Source organism: Brachionichthys hirsutus, chromosome 17, assembly GCF_040956055.1.
Source record: "Brachionichthys hirsutus isolate HB-005 chromosome 17, CSIRO-AGI_Bhir_v1, whole genome shotgun sequence".
NCBI classification, from domain to species: Eukaryota; Metazoa; Chordata; class Actinopteri; order Lophiiformes; family Brachionichthyidae; genus Brachionichthys; species Brachionichthys hirsutus.
The window spans coordinates 1,539,077-1,560,584 of record NC_090913.1 but is presented as its reverse complement, the minus strand read 5'-3'; the positions used below and the strand labels follow the sequence as shown (position 1 = coordinate 1,560,584).

The 21,508-nt window shown below is 49.6% G+C and overlaps 1 protein-coding gene across 1 annotated transcript; it reads left to right on the top strand.

Moving 5' to 3' along the window:
• The first annotated feature begins 1,813 nt into the window (after positions 1-1,813).
• On the top strand, positions 1,814-14,062 carry LOC137906610 (axin-2-like). Its single transcript, XM_068750899.1, has 10 exons — positions 1,814-2,646; positions 4,748-4,888; positions 7,204-7,306; positions 8,987-9,127; positions 9,703-10,106; positions 10,227-10,376; positions 10,464-10,697; positions 10,785-10,889; positions 11,314-11,439; positions 13,831-14,062. Exons 1-10 carry the CDS (start codon positions 1,814-1,816, stop codon positions 13,955-13,957), a joined length of 2,364 nt encoding a protein of 787 aa, XP_068607000.1. The 3' UTR covers positions 13,958-14,062.
• Positions 14,063-21,508: the final 7,446 nt, after the last annotated feature.

Sequence of the window (21,508 nt, the reverse complement as noted above, 5' to 3'; positions counted from 1 at the left end):
TTGATAAACTTCTGGCAGACATGAAAATCCGTTTCCCTCTCTGCTAAAGTTTCTGTTTGCGCCGGTGAACGTCGACGCGCGCTGGCTGGCGCACGCAACAAGGTCGACGGCGACATATGCGGGGACTTGTGTGCATTAATCGCAGTTGCGCGTTTCTTTGGTTGGAATTCATCGTCTGGGCGCAAAAGACGCGCCGCTGTGTTTCTATGCGTCTTCCCGGACGCGTCCGGCGGGTTCCTCACGTTGAAGCATTCAGCTCCGTGGCTTGAGAAACAGCACGGAGGATTTCCACGCGTCTGCCGTGACTTCTTGGAAGAGCAAAGCGCGGAAAAACGCTCTTTTGTCCGGTGTGACGGGACGGGACGGAGAACGGAGAGCCCGCCTGTCGTGGGGAAGCGGCTCCAGAACGCGGATGGTGAGTTGTGGGAAAGCTGCCCCCCCCCGGTTTCATGTGCCGCTGCGACCCTTTGAAGTTGAGTAATGCGGGCTGCGTTTCTTGTTTGTGGGCGAGAAATACAGTGAGATAGATAAGAGACGAGCGCGCGCGCGCTGGAAGTGGAGATTTAAAAAAACGAATATTTGTTGCGCGTCTTCGGGCTGGGAAAGAAAGTGGGATGGATTCTTCAATCAGACCCCCCCCCCCCCCCCCCCCCTCCTCTTTTTACCTTCCCCAGACTTTGGCACCGCTGCTGATCCACAGAGCGACTGAGGCTGCCTCCGCTGAGGTCAGTTGGTGAATGGGACAGGGTGGAGGTAACTCCGGCCAGAGTGGGACCGTGCGGCGCGGCGCGGCGCGGAACCGAACCGCATAGTCAGCCGGCGCTTTTGTGTTCTGGATTACCGTTTAGAGTTCTGGATTGGACTAGATTCCACCGTAAACGGAATACTCGTTGAAGTTTTTAAACAGCTGTTACTCCGATCGGCTCTGGTCTGCGATGGTAAGTTGTTTTTACGCACGCGTTTCCAGCCCCCTTCCGTTGGATTATATGCCGTTTTGTCGGATCGTTTACGCGGCCGGAGCGAGTAGAGATGATTGTGTAGAGTTCAGCAGCCAGACATTCAGTTTGCGTCGTTAACAAGGCTCCAAAGATCTGACGCGGAGGCTCCGATTAAAGTCACCAAGCTTCTGACTCGGGTCTGTCCATCGCGTTGGGCGTGCAGTCACGTTGCCCGTGCCGTGGGTTTGATCGTGGGCTGCAATAGCCTTCTGGAGCGGACACTAAAGCGATTGATCGCTTACATTTACGCACGAGCGATTGGCTTTTCCCGCGGCGCGCTTTATCCCCGCGTACATTGGAACGTTTAGGGTCATTTGCGGTGCAGATAAACCGCGTTTTCCACTCGTCTGAACATTTCTGGGACGACCCCGTGCGTGTGATGCAACCGGGGGAGGTGTACGATCGTCCGAAACAGATCGGGAGCTAATTGGAGCTGAAACCGGTGACATGGACTCGTTAGTCGAACACGTGAGAATGTGTGAGAATCGGGTTTCGCTTTGTGAGATGATCGTTCTTGTAAAATGTGTTTTGATGTGACAGATCAATGCGCGTTGCGGGTGCAGGCTGGAGTTGATCTCTCATTTAGATTATAAATAGATAAATGGCTCGACAGAGCCTTTCATTTCGTGCTTCCTCTGTTTGAAGGGGACTGTTTACTTGATGTCCTTTGAGCTTCAGCGGGATCTGGCTTTGATTAGATCAATACTTTGTGTTTCAGCGTGAAGAGGAGCTGAGAAGCTCCCCCGCTGCGTTTAGAGAGTGAGGAGGATTAGGCTTGGAGCGACGGCACTCTCACGGCACCCGGAGCTGGAGCCATGAGCGGGGCGCTTACGGAGCACAGCAGCAGCAGCTTCCGAGAAGATGCGCCTCGTCCTCCGGTACCGGGGGAAGAGGGAGAGGCGTCATGCTACAACCCCAGCAGATCTGCCAAAATGAGAGCCCAGAGCAAAGCTAAAGACGCAGCCGCCACCTCCGCGCCTCCCGGCTCCACGCCGCGGAGGAACGAGGATGGTCTCGGGGAGCCGGAGGGCAGCGCGTCCCCGGACTCGCCTCTCGTCCGGTGGACAAAGTCTCTCCATTTCCTCTTGGGCGACCAGGACGGCGCGCACCTCTTCAGGACCTTCCTGGAGCGCGAGAACTGCGTGGACACTTTGGACTTTTGGTTCGCCTGCAACGGATTCAGACAAATGGACTTGAAGGATTCCAAAACTTTGCGAGTTGCCAAAGTTATTTTCAAGCGGTACATTGAGAACAACAGCGTCGTCGCCAAGCAGCTGAAACCCGCCACCAAGTCCTTCATAAGGGACAGTATGAAGAAGCAGCAGATAGACTCGGCCATGTTTGACCAGGCGCAGACGGAGATCCAGTCCAACATGGAGGAGAACGCGTACCAGACGTTTCTCACCTCGGACATATACCTCGAATACGTGCGCGCCGGCTGCGAGAACGCGGCGTACCTGAGCCACGGCGGGCTCGGCAGCCTCAAGCTGATGTGCGGGTACCTTCCTCCTCTGGTGGAGGAAGAGGAGTGGACCTGCACCGAGCTGAAGGCCAAACAGCTCGGTTCTGTTACTGGACTGTCTGCAACAACCCTGAGGGCCACCGCGGCCATCCGGACAGCAGCGGACATGCTGGAGAAGAGCTGCAGGTAAGAACGAGCATCCGGCGCGTGCGTGTGTGCGTGCTCACTTTTCCGTCATTAGCTCAGCTGTAGTGAATATGTGGCAGTTATTTCACAAATGCCTCAGAGAGATAAAGACGCTTCATCAAAGGGTCTCAGAGGAACGTGTCGACATAGTTGTGCCCTCCCACCTCGCAGTTAGTCAAGGGGCTGGGGGGGGGGGGGGGGGGGGGCAAGACATCAATGGATCTGAGCCTTCCTTTTAAGTAAATGCTGTCTTGCAGGCAGCCCTCTGCTGGTTTGCTCAGGTTTCCTGTGCTTTGAAACCCTTCCTCCGGTTCAGACATCAGACTGCACGAACTAGTCTGATGGTGTCCTAAAGATATGCTCTAATTTTAGCGTCTTGCTCACCACGGTCACAGTTCCCGTCCAAATAAATGCAAATGGCGAGTTGAAAGAGCCCGAGACGTCAGTCTGCAGCCGAACGGAGATATTATTCTCTTGGGCGCAGATGAAAGCGCCGCCGTTTGGGGGAAACATTCAGACTTTCTTCCCACTCATTGTCCAACAGCTGAAATCTTTTCAAGTCATGGTCATTTAAAAAAAAGAAAACTCGATTTAATGCTGGAGCCTGACTCAAACCGCCCCCCAGGGGTTTGTGCCTGAGCTTCACACGTGGAGGCAGCGGGTAGAGTTCTGGTGCTTTGTTTGGGCTGCTAGTGTGTGATATAAAGCCAAGCCATGCTTTCTGTGCCCGGCTTTCTAAACCTTTAGATGGACTAAACATTTAAAAGGTCTTCAGTATGGCCACTAGTAACGGTGTAAAAAAAAGTGCTTCAGTTTGGTAGTTCAATCCGGCGTGAGGCTGTTTACGGGAACGTCGCTCGCTTGGACGGGGGACTGAAGAGCACATGGTCTGTTGACATGTTGGCACCTCCTGGTTCCCACTGTGATCTCCTGCATTCCTGGTTTTCTTTTGGATGGAGAGAGCCCGCTCTTTCTCCCTTCCGGCACTCATGCCCCCCCCCCCCCCCCTTTCTCCGCTGCCCCCTGACAATCTCTTCAGGTCAACCAATTTCCATCTCAAACATGTGGAACTAATTTTGCCACAGCACAGGTTTCTTTTTCCCCCTCGCTTTTTGAGAAAGCTCCAGCATTGAGCTCCAAAGAGAAAGACGAGCACAACAACAAAACATCGTCTCGGTTCCGCCGCTCCGGCCACGGACTGTTTGTGACGGCGTTCCTTCCTCCTGTCTTTTCCATTCAGCACTTTTATCTTTGCATATTTTTTTTATCCCCTGTCTGACTGAGACGAAGCAAGCTTTGGAAGGAGATGGGGAGAGACAAGAGGAGGCAAAAGAGGGAAAGATACGAAGGGGGGGGGGGCATGAAAGAAAGAAACTAGATGGCACAAGAGAGAGGGGGCAGAGAGCCCAGCTGCGCTAAATACCTGACTCTTTGCACGGACCTTCCAAAGGTCAGGTTTGTGCTTGGGGCCTACAGCTTTAGTCATGCCGGGGTTCTCCTCAGCACTCCCAGCAGAAGGCATTCTCATAAAGAAAGAGGCCCTCCTTCCCCTTTTCCCTCTCTCCCTCCCTCTTTAAAGCTCAAGTTCCCCCTTCCTTCTTTCCCCTCCTTCCTTGTCCACCCCCTTCACTACTGAAGCAGGAATGCAACACAGCAGGAGAGTAGAAAGACAGAGGGAGAGACTTTTCCAAAAGGAAAGCAGGGGAGAGACGGGTAATTCCCCCCCCCCCCCCAGACTGGACCAGAGAGACAGGGAGAGATATAAGTGGGAGAGCATGGGGGGGGGATGCTCCAATGAAAGGGAGAGGAGTCTCACAGTGTGAAAGTGCTGAAGTAAGGGCCCGGTCCAAACAAATGGGTGGGGAGATAGAACACGGCAAGATCGCCCCCCCAACCTTCAAACACGCAACAGTGTGTTGGAAGAAGACCCATACCTTTACCTCAAATACGGTTGTCACAATCCTCAGGTCCCTCCTCCAATCAAATGTAATTAAAAAATAAGCAACCAAACAAACTCCAAACTGTCACAACCATTTGTAACATCGTTCTTGCCACGCCACAAACCAGGAAAGAAGTCGCCTGACTAATGTCTCCTTTGCAGGTCCCACCGTCGAGGAGACGCCGCCAACCCTTACTTTGTCAACTCGGGCTACATTTTTGCCCCCGCCACCAGTGCCAACGACAGCGAGATCTCCAGCGATGCCGCGACAGACGATTCCATGTCCGTGACAGACAGTAGCATGTAAGTGTTTTTAGCTTTAAGTTTAAACCAAAATGTTGGGTTCTGTTCACCCCACATCGCTTTGGAGATGAACCAAACTGTTTGAAAGGGCTCAGTTCCGTGTCTGGAGTTCAGTCAACACCTTTCCAGGAAAAGACTTGGGGGGGGGGGGGTGTAAGGAAAGAAATTCTACCTTGTCAGTTTTTCTTTCTAGCCGGGAGATGGCATTTATTTTTTGCAAAATAATGGCCCATAATGTATTTTAATTATCCACTATGATTGATTTCAGGTAACTCCGTTAATGTGAAGTTCCTCCAGGTTGATAACTCTGGGAAAGTCATTATGTCTGCAGACCTTTTGAAGTTTATTCTGATGCTGGAGAGAAAAAAAATCAGAGCATCTTGACATGGGTGGGGGTGGGGGGGTGCTTTCCTCAAACCCTTCTCCCACAACAGACTTGTTTTTTTTATATTATCTAATCGCTTTTTCCCTTTGAAGAGCTGTAAGACAGGGGGAGGGAAATGACCATTCAGGCCTCAAGACAAACTCATAGAAAAATGTTGGCAGCAAATGAAAGGAGGCTGACTCACATGGTGGGTCAGTTTCCTGCCACTGGCCTCCGCAGCATGCTGGGATCATGTGTCCGCCAGGCTTTCACAAGGGTTACTCATTTCTAGAACTTGGGACAAGGCATGAGGAGGTACACCCCTTGGCCAGACTAGGATACCCCCAAAAAAACCACCTCCACTCAACCCTTCACAGCTTTCCTCCTCCGCCCCCCAGCCAATAGCCGGAGTGGGTAGACTCAAAGTGCAAGGGAGTGAGAAAATAAAGTGCACGGGGTATAAAGGGCTTAACCGAATCGCTTTCAGCCTATTGTTAGGCGAGGGGAGCTTAGGGGTATAAGAGGGTGGTTGGCTGCTTTGAAAGTGACTTGCACAACTGAATAGGAGATCCCCATAAAGGGTCTAGGAAACCATGAAAGAGTCCATGACTGTTTTCTCTTCCCCAGACCGGACAAAGCATCCAGGCATCACATCGTTTGTCAGGGCGGGGACAGTTCGGATAGATAAAAACATCGTTTGTGATAGGGAAGTTGGCAAGCCTTCTGTGGGAATAATGCTTGCTTGGGGTGCTTGTTAGCGCGCAACTTCCTCTGGGCTGTCGAGTTAGACTTTTGAAGAGTTTCCTTCCTGTGCCTTGAGGAGTGATGGCCTGTAGTCTCCGGGGCAAAGTTTGCAAAGCATTGATTTGCATAGTAGGTCCTGCTTAGCGCACCACTGGGGCTAGCCCTGGCTAGGCCCCCCATTGTCTATTCTCCTTGATGGCGTCACTCTGAAATGTGACTCATAAAACCTGTTTAGATAAATAAATTGTCGAACAGCATCGTGTCAAAGTCGTATTCTTGCATTGACTTGTCGAGGCCGTTTTTCATGATTTTCTCTCATCCTTGCACCAGACCTCAAAAAAAGATTCCTCTTATTCCAGGGAACAATTTGATTAGTGTCCTTTTATAGCGGTTAAAAGGCAAATTCTGCACATTTGAATCTCATTTACCAGATAAAGAATAATAAGAGGAGGATTTGGGAAGAGGAGTTGAAGGTTTTTTTTCTCTTTTTGCTTATATCTTATTTATGGATTTACTTGGACGCTGGGGAATGCTGCTGCACCAACTTCAAACATTACCTTATCTTACAAACCAGCCTTTTGATGTTGCTGAGATCAGAGGCGCGTAGCACAGTGCTTGCCAAACGAAGATGGCAGTGGGCGCATGTGTGCATGAGTGTGAGATTTCAAAGAGGGAGCAGGAAAAGTAGCGTTTGGGCTAGGTCAGACACTTCCAAAACGGCCAAGATAATTGGCCCAGCTTAAATGGCAGCCGACTGGAAAAGCTAGAAGACAGAAAAATGAAGAATAAGATTCCCAAAAATAAATGCTTAATTGTCCAGAGAGATTTTCTGGTATTCCTATAGCTGCATCTCTATTTTCATGTTAATCTATCGGCGCTACAAAGACTCGCCTGCCTTAGCCCACCGTGGTTACAGATTCTAACCAGCCGCTGGGGATAGCGCTAACTCGCCCGCTCTTTAAAGCAGAACGGATGGAAACCTACAGTGGGGCTCTTCTTCTAAACCCTGCAGTGGGATTTTAAGCATATCTCTCCCATTGTGCCGGTGTATGTTGCTACGCGTGTTGTTGTTGACGGCTGTATTGCATCTGCGGGGGGAGTTCTGGGTGGACTGTCTCCTGGTGTGTTGATGTCCTGCATGACGAGGAGCAGTAAAGTCTCACCAAATATAAACGTGTAAATATCATTTTGTTTGTTTGTTTTGCAGAGATGGAATCCCTCCCTACAAACTGGGCACAAAGAAGCAGCTCCAGCGAGAGATGCATCGCAGTGTCAGGATCAACGGCCAGATAACGCTGCCCCACTTTCCTGTAAGTCCTACTTCCTGAAGTTCTACTTCCTGCCTGCGTTTCCTTTTTATTTTTTTATTTTTTTTGCTAAACTAAAGCTTGAACACACTGACAACTGCTCCTGATTCCCGGGAGGAGTTGTGCGTTATCTTAAATTCTTTCAAAGAGCCCGTGTTGTGTCAGAATACTATATTTCATTCTCTCTCTTGTTTTGATATAAAAGTTGGGGTAAATGAAAGGCGGCATTTGCATACCACATTGTCCTCTTTCAGTTCCATCTTAGTATTTTCGGTGTGTCAGTTTTAATTCAACTCTTTGGTGAGCAGTTATTGAAGTTGCCGCACATCACTGTTCAATTCCAGTTTCCCTCATTTCCGTCCAGATTCCTGGTTTTAGGAGGAATTATTTAAGGTTGTGTGCTTTGAATGGAATATTGTCCTGCTAGACTTGTCGGAAGGTTTAAGGAAGGCTGTTACAGTAAATTGAGGTCGGGAGGGGGATATGGATTTATTTGAGACAAGAAAATAAATGTGAAATTCTATTGTCTTCATATCCAAACAGAAATGTATATGTGGAAGTGTGTGTGTGTGTGTGTGCGTGTGTGTGTGTGTGTGTGTGCGCGCACATGCATTTGACAGTGTTGTCTATTCCCCTTTATCTGTCCTCCTCTGTCTTTTCTCTCTCTGTTGCTCTCTCAATATCTCTCCTTTTCCTTTTCCTACTTGCACTCCTTTAATGTCTCCCTCCTGATTTGGAGATGGCTCTGTCTCCCATGATGCACCAGCCCCAGGCAGCGGGGGCCCCGTGCAGGGCTGGCACTCCTTTGCCAACAGCTCTGCTTGCCTTTTTTCTTCTTCCCTTCATCGTGTCTACAAAGAGATGAGAGGAAGTACAAAAAAAAGTCAAAATCAAGAAAACCAGTGTGCCAAATAACAAAAAAGTGAGAAAGGGAGAGAGAAGCTGGTGCATATCGTTAAAGGAAAAGGAGGATAATGTGACTAGAGTACCTCTGAGCTGCCCTGCATGCAGCCAGGAAATAAATTACTATTTCCCCTCAGATCTTCTCAGTATTTGACTCCCTCTATCCTTTCCCTCCCTCTTTTCCCTCCTTCCCTGTCTCGCTCTCTCTCTCCGCCGCCATTGCCACTTGACTAAGGCACATCTCAATCCTCTTCATCTTTTTTCGTGCTGTTAATTTTGTCCCCCTCTCCCTTTTTCCCCTCCCCTCTTCTATGCTCGCCCGTCTCTCTCTGTCGATATCTGGCTTTTATTTGGAGACTTAAAGCTGCATGTCCCTCCCACCCCTAGTGTGCGTTTGATGTTTGACAAGGGCCCTTTGAAGTGTGCTGACTTCAGAGGCTGCCTAGCTGATGGCTTGGTTGGGCTACAGAGGGTGTAGGCAGGGGGCCTCCCCTCCGAGCAAGACCAACTGCTACCCAGCAAACAATACCCCCCCCCCCCCCTTGCCAAGGGCACTGGGCAAGAGAAGATCTGTGGCGGGACGGGCGACAGGGAAGGTTCAGGTTAGCTTGAGGGCAGGGGCATCTGGATTCGGCCTTTTGGAATAGTAGCAAGCTTTTTTGGAATGAAATTGGATCATGGAAAAGCCAATGGATTAATGCAACATATTGCAGAAACATTATGCAGGCGTGCTCTAAAGTTTCCCCCCCTCCCCTCCCCCCGTGTCGTTTTGCCTTGTAGAGGACGCACCGGTTGCCTAAGGAGATGACCCCTGTTGAACCCTCAGCCTTCGCTGCCCAGCTCATAGCGCGACTGGACAAGCTGAAGCGAGAGCAAGACACCATGAGCTCATTGGAGGAGAGGCTGCAGCAGATCCAGGAGGTACATGTTCGAACCCACCTGGCACCGCTGTCAACATGAAACCTGAATGCCGCTTCCAAATACTAAATAGCATAGGAGCTAACTTGGAAAGCTGTTTCCATATCGCACGACAAAAGCCTCGAAGGCAGTTTTAGCATGTCAGAGAACAGTGAAAAGGGCGAGGGGTTTGAAAGTCGGCCTTGGTTTAGCTGCCACTTCTCTTTTCCTTTCTGTGCCACACTACTTCATCTGGAAGAACTTTCAAACTTATATTTCTAGGCACACTTGAAGTATAGTTAGCACTTAGCTACTCTCCAGTGGCACGTTTGCTGAGTATGAGTGGTGCCAGTCTCTTTGTGAAGCACAGGCAGACTCTGCATTATATATGAAGCGCACCCAAAGCCTGTTAGTGAAGATAACAGTGTGGCAAAAAGGAAACTCAAATCAAGTTACCCAGGCGTTTGCTCTCGGTGCCTTCAGAGGACGACTGATATAAGTTGCTGTAAGTTGAGACATAAATTCCTCTGTTTGCTGCTTTCCTCGCATGAATGTTCTGTCAGTTGCCTAAACTTTAATGTTATTTTATTTTTGCCCAGGAGGAGGAACGGGAAGAGAGTGACATCACGGCCAGCGCCTCCCTCCATCACCCTCTGTTCCTGTCTGGCAGCCAATGCGAGGAAGACCCACAGGCCATCCTGGACGAACACCTGTCCCGCGTCCTCAAGACACCCGGCTGCCAGTCTCCGGGCGTGACGCGTCACTCACCGCGCTCGAGCTCACCAGAGCGGACGAGTGCCATGGTGTCCTCTGGCCAGGGGCCGTTCTTCAGCGCCTATCCTGGGGCAGCAGACAGGCAGTCCACGAAGCACATCCACCACCACTACATCCACCATCATCACGCTGGGCCCAAGACCAAGGAGCAGATCGAGGCTGAGGCCGCTCAGCGTGTGCAGTGCCTCTGCCCTCCAGGGGGCGCCAATTTTTCAGACTTCATCCCTGCGTGAGTGTTGATTGCTGTTCGTGCTAGTTGTGCTGGAACTGCTACGCGGTCGACGCCGTTTCTCACGCCGATTATTCCGTTTTAAACTCTGGTTTAAGTCGCCGCTACTTCTCCCTCCAGCCGCTGCAGCACTTTGTACAGACGGCCGATCAAGGCCACCGACGAGGGCGTGTCCTCAACACGCCTTCGCCTAGACGCCGCCGACCGCTCTCAGAATGTTTGGCAGTGGATCCTGGAGAGTGAAAGGCAGGGCAAGCACAAACCACACAGGTGAGGAAATACCAGGAATTGTCTGAACGGAACTTATGTCTTGAGTTTCCTGGTCATCTTACAGACCAAAACGTTTTATTCTAACAGCAACCAAGGTCTAAAGAAGTCCAGCCTGCTTGATTCCAAGACGCCGATCAGTCGTGCTCCCTCCTCTTGGGGTGGAGGTGGCATCGGTGGCGGGGCTCACCTGCGCGGGCACCACCCGGGCCACCCATTCATCCAGGACCCAGCCATGCCACCTCTACCCCCACCCAACACCCTGGCACAGCTAGAGGAGGCCCGGCGTAGACTAGAAGAGGTCTCCAAGCCGCCCAAACAGAGGTAGGAAACAGAAACACGGGATTCCTCCATACTGTTAGGCCCTCTTCTGTCCAGTGGATTAGATGCTGATCGCTGTCTTTCTGACAGGCCATCAGCATCGACCAGCAGCCTCCAGAGAGACCGGAGCCATCCCACTGCGCCCATCTCCACCGGCGGCAGCCTTCTAGGCAGCTCTGGACCCCAAGCAGACGAGTAGGAGTCTTTATTATCGAATATCCTTCTCAGTGGACTTTTTGAGATTCAAATTCTGACACACACAAACAACTTTTTTTTTATATTGTTTTCATTTGAGTCCGCCCATTTCCTCAATCTGCCTTTCAAAGCGAGTGCCCTGGGAGTCTTAGCTTGGTCTCTCAATGGCCTTTTAACAAGTTAAGAGAATGCACACTTCAATAAAGGATCTTAGCTACCCACCTGTTTCTCAGCACACACACACACACACTCCCCACTGGAACGCGGTGAGCATGTGTTCCGTAGCCCCCAGTCGTAGTAAAGCTATTAGCAGTACTACGCGTCCTCTTTCGGGCTGAATTGGTCGACCTGCTATCCGTCGATTAGTAATTCTTTTTTCCCTGAAGCGCAGCTGTTTAAGGCCGTTGTGCGTTCCTCTTTTTAGGTCGAAGGAGCTTGTGGTCACCTACTTCTTCTGCGGCGAGGAGATCCCTTATCGCAGCATGATGAAGACCCACTGCCTCACACTGGGACACTTCAAGGAACAGCTGAGCAAGAAAGGCAACTACCGGTAAGCACAGGGCACAAACGGCCACGACGGACCACGAGCACGCTAGCGAACACGGAGGAATGTTTGGTCGCAGCTTTTAGGGTGGCGTTGCTGTTGGTTGTCTCGGTGTACATGTGCATTCAACATTTTATTTGTGCCTGTCTGGTGAGTGGGAGTGGGAAATATTGTTGAAAAGCTGATCCACTGTGTTCAGTGCTTATAGAGACAGGAAAGGGGGGGGGGCTCCGGAGCAGATTTTTTTTTCTCACATCTGTTCCTGATTTCCATGGTGAGGCAGCCTTAATAAATATGGCTTTGAAGCCTGGGACATTTATTTTGTGCACAAAGGCTGTTGCGAGGCCTTCAAATTCCTCCTCCACACTGTTGCGTCAGGCATTAAAATCAAACGCCCCTAAGACCACCTTCTGTTAATGACTGATAACAGTTAGCACAGCAAAATACCACCTGTCACGTCGCATGGCGATGAGGGGGCATGCCTAAGTGATAAAGAGACTCAGTAAGTTAGCACAGGTTTTGAAACATAATGATTTAAAAGACAAAAAAAATCAATGAATTTGACAAATCTAAAACAATCAACAACAAAAAAAAGGCCAGGCTGTACAAAGCCGACATGCCTATGACATCAGCATGAGTTTATAGCCACATCTGCTTGTTAGGCAAGAGAGAAGAAGGCCTGCAAACAAGTCAGTGCACCCCTGCTATCCCATAAATCTGGAGCGAGCAAAAAGAGGAGGAGGAGGTGGGGATGAAGCCTCTGGCTTCAGTGGGAGCACAATGTGTGGAGTTGGTTAATTTGGACATGGCAGCGCTACAGTGGAGAACAGTGCTGCGTCTCTGCCAGACGCTATCGGTGCCAGATGTTGGGAATAGAGAGGAATCCTGCCACATGAAGCATGTTCCAATGGAAAGGCTCCTACTGTCTCATTCGCTGAAACTCGGTGATGACTCGGAGTCAAAATAGCATTTTCTCCCAAACAGAAACGTCCGTGTTAAATGGAGGCGGGTCGTTGTAGTTATTTGGGTATGACGAATAAAGATGAAGAGACTGAATGCTGCCCGGCGAAGATTGAAGGACAGGAAAGACTTTGCTGGGATGCCATGTCATTAAATCAAGCCGTCGCCCCCCTCCCAGCAGAACGCCTTTCAGCTGCGCTCACGCAAACCTCCCTTCATTTATGCGTAATTACAATCAACACGGGAATAAAACTGTGTTGTTTTTGTTCTCCTCCGTACATGTGTTGTTTGAGTGATTCTAAGCTGAGCGATTGCTCATAAAACAGAGAGCCTTCTCTTCTCTTTCCTCTATGCATTCTGAACACACACACACACACACGGGCAAAACGAGGCACAACATGGGGCATTTTTCCATTACAAAGCGTATCATTAAATCCCCTCCTGCTGATCTTTTGCTGGGTTTAAAGTAGAGAAGAGAAATCATTAGGAGCGCCACGAGACTTCACAGTTGCTGGAACCAAACTAGCCCTGGGAGTTGTCTCTGCTTGAGAGAAGAAGAAGAGGAGCGGGTTAGCTAGGTGACCCGAGAGCTCCAGGAGACTGTCTGAGCGCCACCCCCTCCCCGTCCCGCTCCGGGATGAAGCCCCCTCGACTCGGCCAGCGTCCGATCTATCAAACCCACTTGCTGTGCCAGGGAAGGCCGGCGATCCCCTTCCTCTTGCTTTCTTCCTTTTCCCTTTCCCGTTTTTCTCTCTTTTCTCCACTTGTGATCGGAAGGCCGCCCGAAAAAATGCGTGTCTCTAATCAGACGTGTCTGTGTGTGTGTGTCGTGTCAGGCAGACTCTCAGGCACCTGTGATGTCTACCTGTGTGACAGAAAGGCCGTTCGTTTGACAGACAGCCCAATTAGAAGCTGCAGAGAGGGAGGTGGCACCGAGAGGGGGGAGGACTTTAGACAGCCTCTAATTAACCCCTCAACTTTAATTAGACCTTGCAGGACAGATAGTCATCTGTAGGAAGGCCAGCAGTCAAACTGAGCAGGCGGCTGAGGAGCCGAGCCCCCACAGAGCGGCGGGCCGCCTCCATCAGCCTGAATCATCACAGGCGGCATTTAAACGGCGGGTTCAGGCTGTTCCTGCTGCAGCGACGGCGAGTCGGCTCCCGCCTTTGAAGTGTGCAGGGATGGCATTGAAGGCTATGACTAAGATGTTTTGAGCAGGATCCGTTTCTGACTCTCAAAGTGCGCCTTTGATTTTGACTAAGGGGACTTGTGCTGGGTGTGGAAGTTGTTGTGCAGTTGCCTCAAAGAGATTTCAAGCATGATGAAATGCGTCCGATGAAGTCCCACTGCCAATCCGTCGGTGTTCGTTCGACGTCGCGCTCGACGGGGCTCGACGTTGTCTAATAACGTTCCTCTGTCTTTGCTCTCACTCCGTAGGTACTACTTTAAAAAAGCCAGTGACGAGTTCGAGTGTGGCGCCGTGTTCGAGGAGGTGTGGGAGGACGCCACCGTGTTGCCCATGTACGAGGGCAAAGTCCTGGGCAAAGTGGAGAGGATGGACTAAAAGTGTCCCTCCGACGAAACCTGAGCGACAGACGCTAATGAACAAACCCTCTGGACTTCTTTTGTGTTTTTCTACGTCTTAATTTTAAGCTAAACAGAGTTAATATATCCAGCACAAGAGGAGCGATTGAAGGAAGACGAGCCAATGAAGTATGCCGAATCTAGAGGAGCTCCCGCCCCTCCCTCTTTATTAACCAATCAGCCTTAGAAACACAAGGGAGCGGTGTGAGAGACGTTCATCGACCATCGAAGATGGCGATTGGAGGCCGGTGGGGGGGGCCTCTTCTTGAATATAACCACTGAAGATGTAGACGACTGTTGTCGTGATGTGACCAGAGACTGATGGTGCTTTCAGAGACCCGGACGGCGGGCCCTGGCCGCGGCGGCGCCGACCTGCCCTCTGAATTACACGTCACAAAAACGTCCGTACATGTGCATATACATACACGCATATATGTATATATACATGTATTATATATACAGATGCTTTTTGTCATGAGTTGAAAGTTTCTAATATTTATTGTAAAGAAAAGAAAACACTCCCTCCCCCATCGTCCCTTCTTAAACCTGTGTCCCTCCCCGTTTCCAGCCAATGGGCAAGCTGCTTTTGAATATTGGGAGAATATTTGGTGTTTTGTTTTTGTTTTTTGGCTTTTTAAAAATGTTATTTTACACGAAGGACAGGACACTAGCCTAGCACCTCCTACAGCCTTGTTGTCCCAGCTGACAAGCTAACAACCTTAGCGGCGGGCGGGTCCGAGGTGCGCCCCCTCCACTATTTTAATGGTCCATCCTCGTCTTATATGCTGCTGATCGTTTGCAATCTTAAATTTGTCACACTAGTATTTCTTCTGCCTCGTTCTCCCCCCTCCCGCTCTATTTTTCTCGGTTCGGCGACAGAGCTCAATCTTTTTTGTTGTGCCTTTGTTTGTGATTCAGGCGTCGCACAGGGGGGAGGTGTTAAAGACAGTTGCAGATACACACAGAGCGGAGACCTGGTGCACAAGTCGTACCATCTAATAATGGCAGTGTTTACAGCCTGCACAACAAAGTGACTTGTGCCAAGAACCGGTTTGGGTCACAGACAAAGAACTTTTCCAGGAAGTCGACTGTGGCTTCAAAAAACAGGCGACAAAAGTGAAGTTTAAAGAATGTCGTTGTGCTAACATCGTATTTAATGGAGCTCCTGTAACATTGTAATTATGTATTCTGACGTATGGATACGGACACACGATGCTAACAGTACACACACACACACTATTGCTGGTGTTTCAGAGAACAGCACCTGTGCCTACATGGATGCCATACCATGTGCTGCCCTGTTTCAGGGTTCTAATATATATCCCTTGGTTTTCAGAAGGGTTTTATGTTGAAAATATATTTTTATGCTTTTAATAATATGGTAAATCATGTTTTCTTTTGTTTTTACACCATTTTGTTTTTGTTCTGTTTCATTCTATCGAAAATGTAAATTATACATTATATAAAGAGTTTCATTTAAAGATTTACATGGACCTATAATTATTGTAATTATTGAGAGATGTAGCCTTTATTAAAGTTTTATATTTTTCAAATGAACGCTGTTGTGCCTGAATTTTCATGTCTGTCGTTTGTAGAGTGATTGCGTTGCAGCACCTCTAATGGAATTTTAATTGTAACCCATTCTGGACATTTCCTTTCCAAATAGACAAGCAAGCAGGATGCAAATGAATGATGTTACATCAGGTTACGTGCTTTTAGTGATGAATGTTTACGCTAAAGCATGTAACCTGCGTTACACAGGAGTCATTAACATGGGGGGGGGGGGGGGCATGCTAATGAGGACAGTCAGCGCAAACATCAATGAAGCACCCTGCATCCCTGATCAGACGGCCGAACCCTGCCGTCAATTATCTGGCTTCAACTCAGAGGGGGGGGGGGGGGGCAACTTTCGTTTAAAGGTGCCATGTTATGAGAAACTCACTTTCGACACTTTTGACACTACTATGGTGAGTTTGGGTCCTTATCAACTCAAAATCAGCTAAATAAACCATTTATTGCGTGCGTCCCTGTGTCTGCGCTCTGCGGGTCCACGCTCTACCTGTGGGTCATGCAAGGGTCGCCGCAGTCGAGAGAGGAGCACTGACCAACGATCTTTACTCCATCTACCAGCTCCAGAGGACAGAAGCACAGAGTAGATAAAGTTTATTTTTGGAGGTAATATTCCGGCGATAAGGATCTCGTACAATGTAACGCTGGACTAGCAATGAAACTTTATCTAAAAGATGGAGTGATACCATCTGTCCGGGACAGAAGTGGAGACGAGGCGGCCATTGTGAGTATTTAATGTCACTTGCGCTCTCTGCTCGGTTACCTGTGTGTGGCTTTTGCTACCTGTTGGAGCTTCCGGGTTTAGAGCGTTTCTGGCAGAGCTGTTTGAGACAGAAATGACGGACGCTGTCCTGCAGAATCTGTTTGCTATTTTGGCCAAAGACTGGCTCAGATATTTCATATAAGTGTTCTGGAACTGCATTAACGTGGAGAAAGGGTAGAAAATGGGACCTTTAATACCAAGAACACCAATCAGTGCTGGGGAGTTCAAGTTGGGGACTGAACACAGAATCAGCCCAAAGATGTTGATATAAAAATGACGGTGACGGCCGTTGCTGAGGATCTGATGATCTCCTCATTTCCTCCTCAATAAAGGGGAGGAAATGAGGGGGGGGGGGGAGAGAAGCTGCTGATTCGTGTCACCTCTCTGAGATCCTGTTTCTCTCTTACAGCGTTTGGACACCTGGAAACTAAAGTTTGTATTTGTGACACCAAACAGAGCGAAACGCCAGCACACATTCGAAGCATACATGTCCCCCCCCCCCAAACCTTGAAATCCCTTCCTGCATGCGTTGAACTTTACACTGAGGAGGCTTTAATCAGGCTGAACCAGCTCGTTTCTGTTGAACTGTCTGTGACGGTGCAGGTGTAACCCCCCCACCCTTCTACCCCCGCCACGCTCGCCTCGCCACAGCTTTATTTTTACAGCCTCTTGGGGCTCTGGCTTTGAAGGGAATCCTATCCAGGAAAATTACTTGGATTTTTCCCCTCTGAAGTGCTGATGGATGGACACTGACTGTTGCATTCCCTCTCTTGCACATCAGGACCTTGCCCCCCCCCCCCATCTTCTTTCAGCCTCCCTGCGGAATTCCGGTTCCAGTAGGAGCTTTGTCGAGCTGCAGCGCAGGTAATGCTCAGGTTCTGCTCTCAGAAAACTTCTTTCAAGTGTAATTTGAAACACACAGAATCTTTGTCGTCCGCGACGAACACTTTGGTGGCTTAACTCCCTCGTCGTCAGCCAAAGCCGTTCATCACGTGCGTCTCCTACGCCGCTCCCTTCATCCCTGTCTTTTCTCCAAATGCCAGCATTCATTTCTCCTTTCACTGTGGTAATTGGCGTAGCATGGTTGGGGCTACTGCAAACATGGGTGTTTTAGAGTTCTATAAAGAAGCACCAGTCCCTTCCCAGACTAAGCTCGCATGCGATGCAGGCAGGGGCTGCTTCCTATTGTGCCTTGAAGCCTGCAGTGGGCCCCCTTCTCTAATCGCCTTCTGATACGCCACTCGCAGACTCGCTTTGCATATTTAATTACCAGGTAACATCATTTTGTTGGCAATCCGTTTAATTATTTGATTGTACAGTAACCGTAAAAGAGGGAGCGAAGGGAAGAGGAAGGGATAAAGGGGGATAGAGAGACAGAGAGGGAGAGCAGTAGGCAGCAGAGAAAGAAAGAGGTCTGCTGCCAGAATAGACATCAAAGCGGTGCCTTGATGTTGATGTTGAATGGGCATTAATGGTTTCTGAAGGCAAGAAATTGCATAGGGAAAAAAAGAGAGTGGAAGAAATCAACCCTCCTCTTTCTCTGGCAATCCTGCCAGCAATCTCTGTAAATGCATAAACATTGGGATCCGGTTCCAGATAGAAGGCTCGACCAGAGAGAGAGAAAGTGTGAGCGAGGGAAGCTGCTTGAACCGGGTCAGCTGACCCGACTGGAGGCCGGTGGTCATTAGGAGGGCACCAGCACAGCGAGCATTTAGGTCCAAATATCAAGACTGAAGGAGTCCATATGATAAATTCACCTAAAGTCACCGGAATGTCAGATTAGATTTCATCCTCAGAGATAAGACGTACCACGTTTTGTGGATTAGCCTCACTGCGGCCACCGACTAGCGGACGAGGCTCGTCCGCCTTGTGTTTGGACACTGGCAGGTAGAAAATAGCAGCCGCCTGCTGGAAACAGGAGCGTTGATGGGTTGTTGAAGGCAGGGAGAGTCGTGGGCAGTAAAGCCAGGAAGACAACGAACTGGGCGAGCAGACTCCATGTGGGTGGGAGGAGTTCCACCATTAGGGGGTCATTTTCTGTGGATTCATCTTCATACATAAGCAGTTTTATTTTCCATCTATAAATATGGACCATAGCAGCTTTAAGGGTAACGTCTACATATTTACACCAAAACGTTTTTCTACCCTGATGCCCCCCACCCCCCTCCCATGCTGCTCCCCAATACACTGTAAAAACCGACGGTGATGCTGAGGGAACTTCCCTCTGGGATGAATCGAGTATTCTGATTCTGATTAAACGTTACAAAGCTGTAATGGGGGGTCATTAGTGTTCAGACTCTGCACTGTATATATATATAAATGTATCTGTGCACGAGATCGTCCATTAGCAGCTATTCACGTTAGGCCGTCGTCTCCGTAAGACTTTATGAAGATGGATTCAAAGCACCGTTTGCATTCTTCAGCGAACGCCACACGGTGGACGCTGCTCTCGCTCCTGTCACCAAACAACTGGCTGTTGTCTCGTGTTTCATGATGCGTGCAGCGGGGCGCGGCATCTGCGTGTGAGTGGTCCAAGCTGGGCGCCTTAACTGCAGCTTACCTATGAAACTCATCCAAAAGCACCTTGATCCTCTTTCAGCTGGCACTGCAGGGGGGATCTGATCATCACCCCCCCCCCCCCCCCCCCCCCCCGTCTGGCTGACTGTCTCTCTCATCCGACTCTTCCCTTCTCCTGTGGGTTGTCGAGTTTACTTATCTTTACAGCTTCCCTGAACTATCCTGTTTCCCACCGTCATTCTGCTGTGAGGATGACGTGGATGAAGGTGTGAGGCTTTCGTGGGAGTGTCTGGAGGGAACCTCGAGATTCAACTCCAACTGGACAAACATGCATGCCTGTTGAGAAAGTGTTCTGTTCCCTTCTGCCAATATTGTGTGCATAAGATGTAAAATTGAAAACAGATAAATAAATAGTATTCTTCTGGATTAATGCCGGCATGCTTTTCTGTGCAGGCAGGTGCAAGATTCCTGCCCCCCTGAGGTTTGGGTCATATATCTAGACGAGCTCCACCAACTGTTCGGCCCATGAAGACAACCACCTTGTGATCTAAAAAGATCAACCCACAAAAGCACAACCAGAACTCAAGTCATGAGCAATTTTAGCAAAAGAATTAAAAAAAAAAAAAGTCTGCATTCCACATTTATCAAAACTTGCAAACGATGTGACTTTCATACGTTCATCGCTTGATCTCAAAGAAAGGGGGAGACTTTTGTCTCTGTTTCAAGTCGCTCTGATTTAAGGATGCTCCTTTCTGTTCGTTTATTTTAGTAGTGACCAGCCCTCTCTTTACTTTCCTCTCTACCTCTGCCAACTCCACGTCAGCAGCATTATCTATTTTGTCTAATTACCCCCTGTCGGGTCTCAAACCACCCCCCAAGGGCAGTCTGTGTTCTTCTGGAAAGATAGAGCTTTGAGCCCAAACCACTGTCAACAAGGGGCCCAATTTGGCTGGCAGGGTGATATTTACAGGTTGGTGAACCACGGCTCCATTTAGCAGCGTCCTCTCGTCGGTGAGCACCGCAGGATGGTATCTGTCTCGCATCTCTGCAGGAGGAACGCAGACAGAATCATGCCCTGTGGCTTAAAGCTGCCTCATGCCAACCGTTGCTCATGCCACCATTGTTTAGAGCCTAAGAAAGGCCAAAGTATCCGATAGCAGAAGCTTCTTGCGCCATGCAGCTTTGGCCACATTCCTCAGCGGCCCAAAGGAATGCATTCGGTCCGAAGGCTTCGCCTGTGGCCCCCAGTTTGGAGGCTGTGTGGCGGATTCGGAATCCGACTCTTGTCTTTTCTTGTAAGATCCCATATATTGGGAGCGGCAGTCCCCAAAATAAAATGATCAACGTGCTGTGGCTTTTCACATGAACGCTCGAACCGACCTCTCTTCGGGACGTTGCACACACAGATGTGTCGGGATATGGCAGTCCTGAGTCTTGTTAACACATCGGCCCCCGGTTTTATTGTGGGTATCGTGGAACGCAGAGAAGACATCTGGAGTTTAAGGGTAAGAAAATGCTCTGAGGATAAACATATCCCAGCCGTAGAGTTTTATCGGGGGCAGAGGAGACCAACAAAGCATCCGAGCTTGTCGAGTCAGGAGACAAATGCTAAAGCTGGAAGCTAATAAAGATGAAGCTGCTGTTGATACTGCAAATACTAGCTTGAAGAGATGATGTAATGGTGCGTGATGCTAGCAGGACTTTCCTTCAGGCCTGGAGGGGGCTTGCTTTGTTAGAGCGTTGTGGTCTCGCCTTCTGTCTATGCAATCTGCTATTTAGCTTCATCATTGTCGTTATCGCTTCAGTTTAACACAGCGCAACTAAATTCCCAAAGTGTGCGACGCCTTCAGCGCCGCTCTTGTTTTGTGGTCGACACGGTTCCAGAAGAGAGCGTGTTGATAAAGTACGATTCTTAAATGTTCCCCAAACGACAGCTGGAGATGATGAGCCTCACCAAGGTGACCCCCACAGCCAGCAGCGATGACCAGACATTGGGTGTGGCTGCCGCAGACTATATTAAACTGAGCTCTCGCTTTCTTTTTTTTGAGAAACTGGGGAATTTCGCTGCCCTTTTATCCTACGACAGTCTCGCTGCTTCAGTGTTGTGCCTCACACATACCTTCGGATCCGCAGGCCGTTCCCCAGACGGCGGTGGGAACTGCGGTGAGGCCACTCTGGGTTTGGAGGCCGCCCCGGCACCACAGGGAGGAAAAGTAGCCTCCATCATGTGACATGTGCCTTATATGAGAAGAAAGAATTTTCATCAGTGCATTCGGTATCATAAATCCTTCAAGCGAGAGTTTGCACACGACTAAAGGAACCTCTGGAAAGCGTCTGGGTCGTGGGTGTGCGAGCGCTGAAGCCCGACACTTTCTCACCGTTAACACCCAGCCTGGCAAAGCTCGCGGCTTAGCCGCCATTGTTTACGCTTTACACAAAAGCCCAGCACCTGTTGGAGATTTTGCTGTACACAACCCAGCTGGAAGCCATTTCCACGTAACACCCAAGAAGATAACCCCCCCCCACCCCCACCCCGAAGCGCAGCCATTAGTCTAATCCACCTAGATGATGGGGATAGACGGAGCTGGGCGAGATCGTATCTGTCTCGGAGCAGATTAACGGAAGGGACTGTTAAAACCCTCCCTTTACTTTCTGTTGTTACACATCACATGCCTTTTAAGG

What these genes read in the sequence shown, in the direction of transcription:
- LOC137906610 (XM_068750899.1), top strand. Translation starts at nt 1,814, where the DNA reads ATGAGCGGGGCGCTTACGGAGCACAGCAGCAGCAGCTTCCGAGAAGAT. An exon ending in TAACGCTGCCCCACTTTCCT is followed by an intron (nt 7,307 to 8,986) that starts GTAAGTCCTACT and finishes TTTGCCTTGTAG; the next exon opens with AGGACGCACCGGTTGCCTAA. An exon ending in TTTTCAGACTTCATCCCTGC is followed by an intron (nt 10,107 to 10,226) that starts GTGAGTGTTGAT and finishes TTCTCCCTCCAG; the next exon opens with CCGCTGCAGCACTTTGTACA.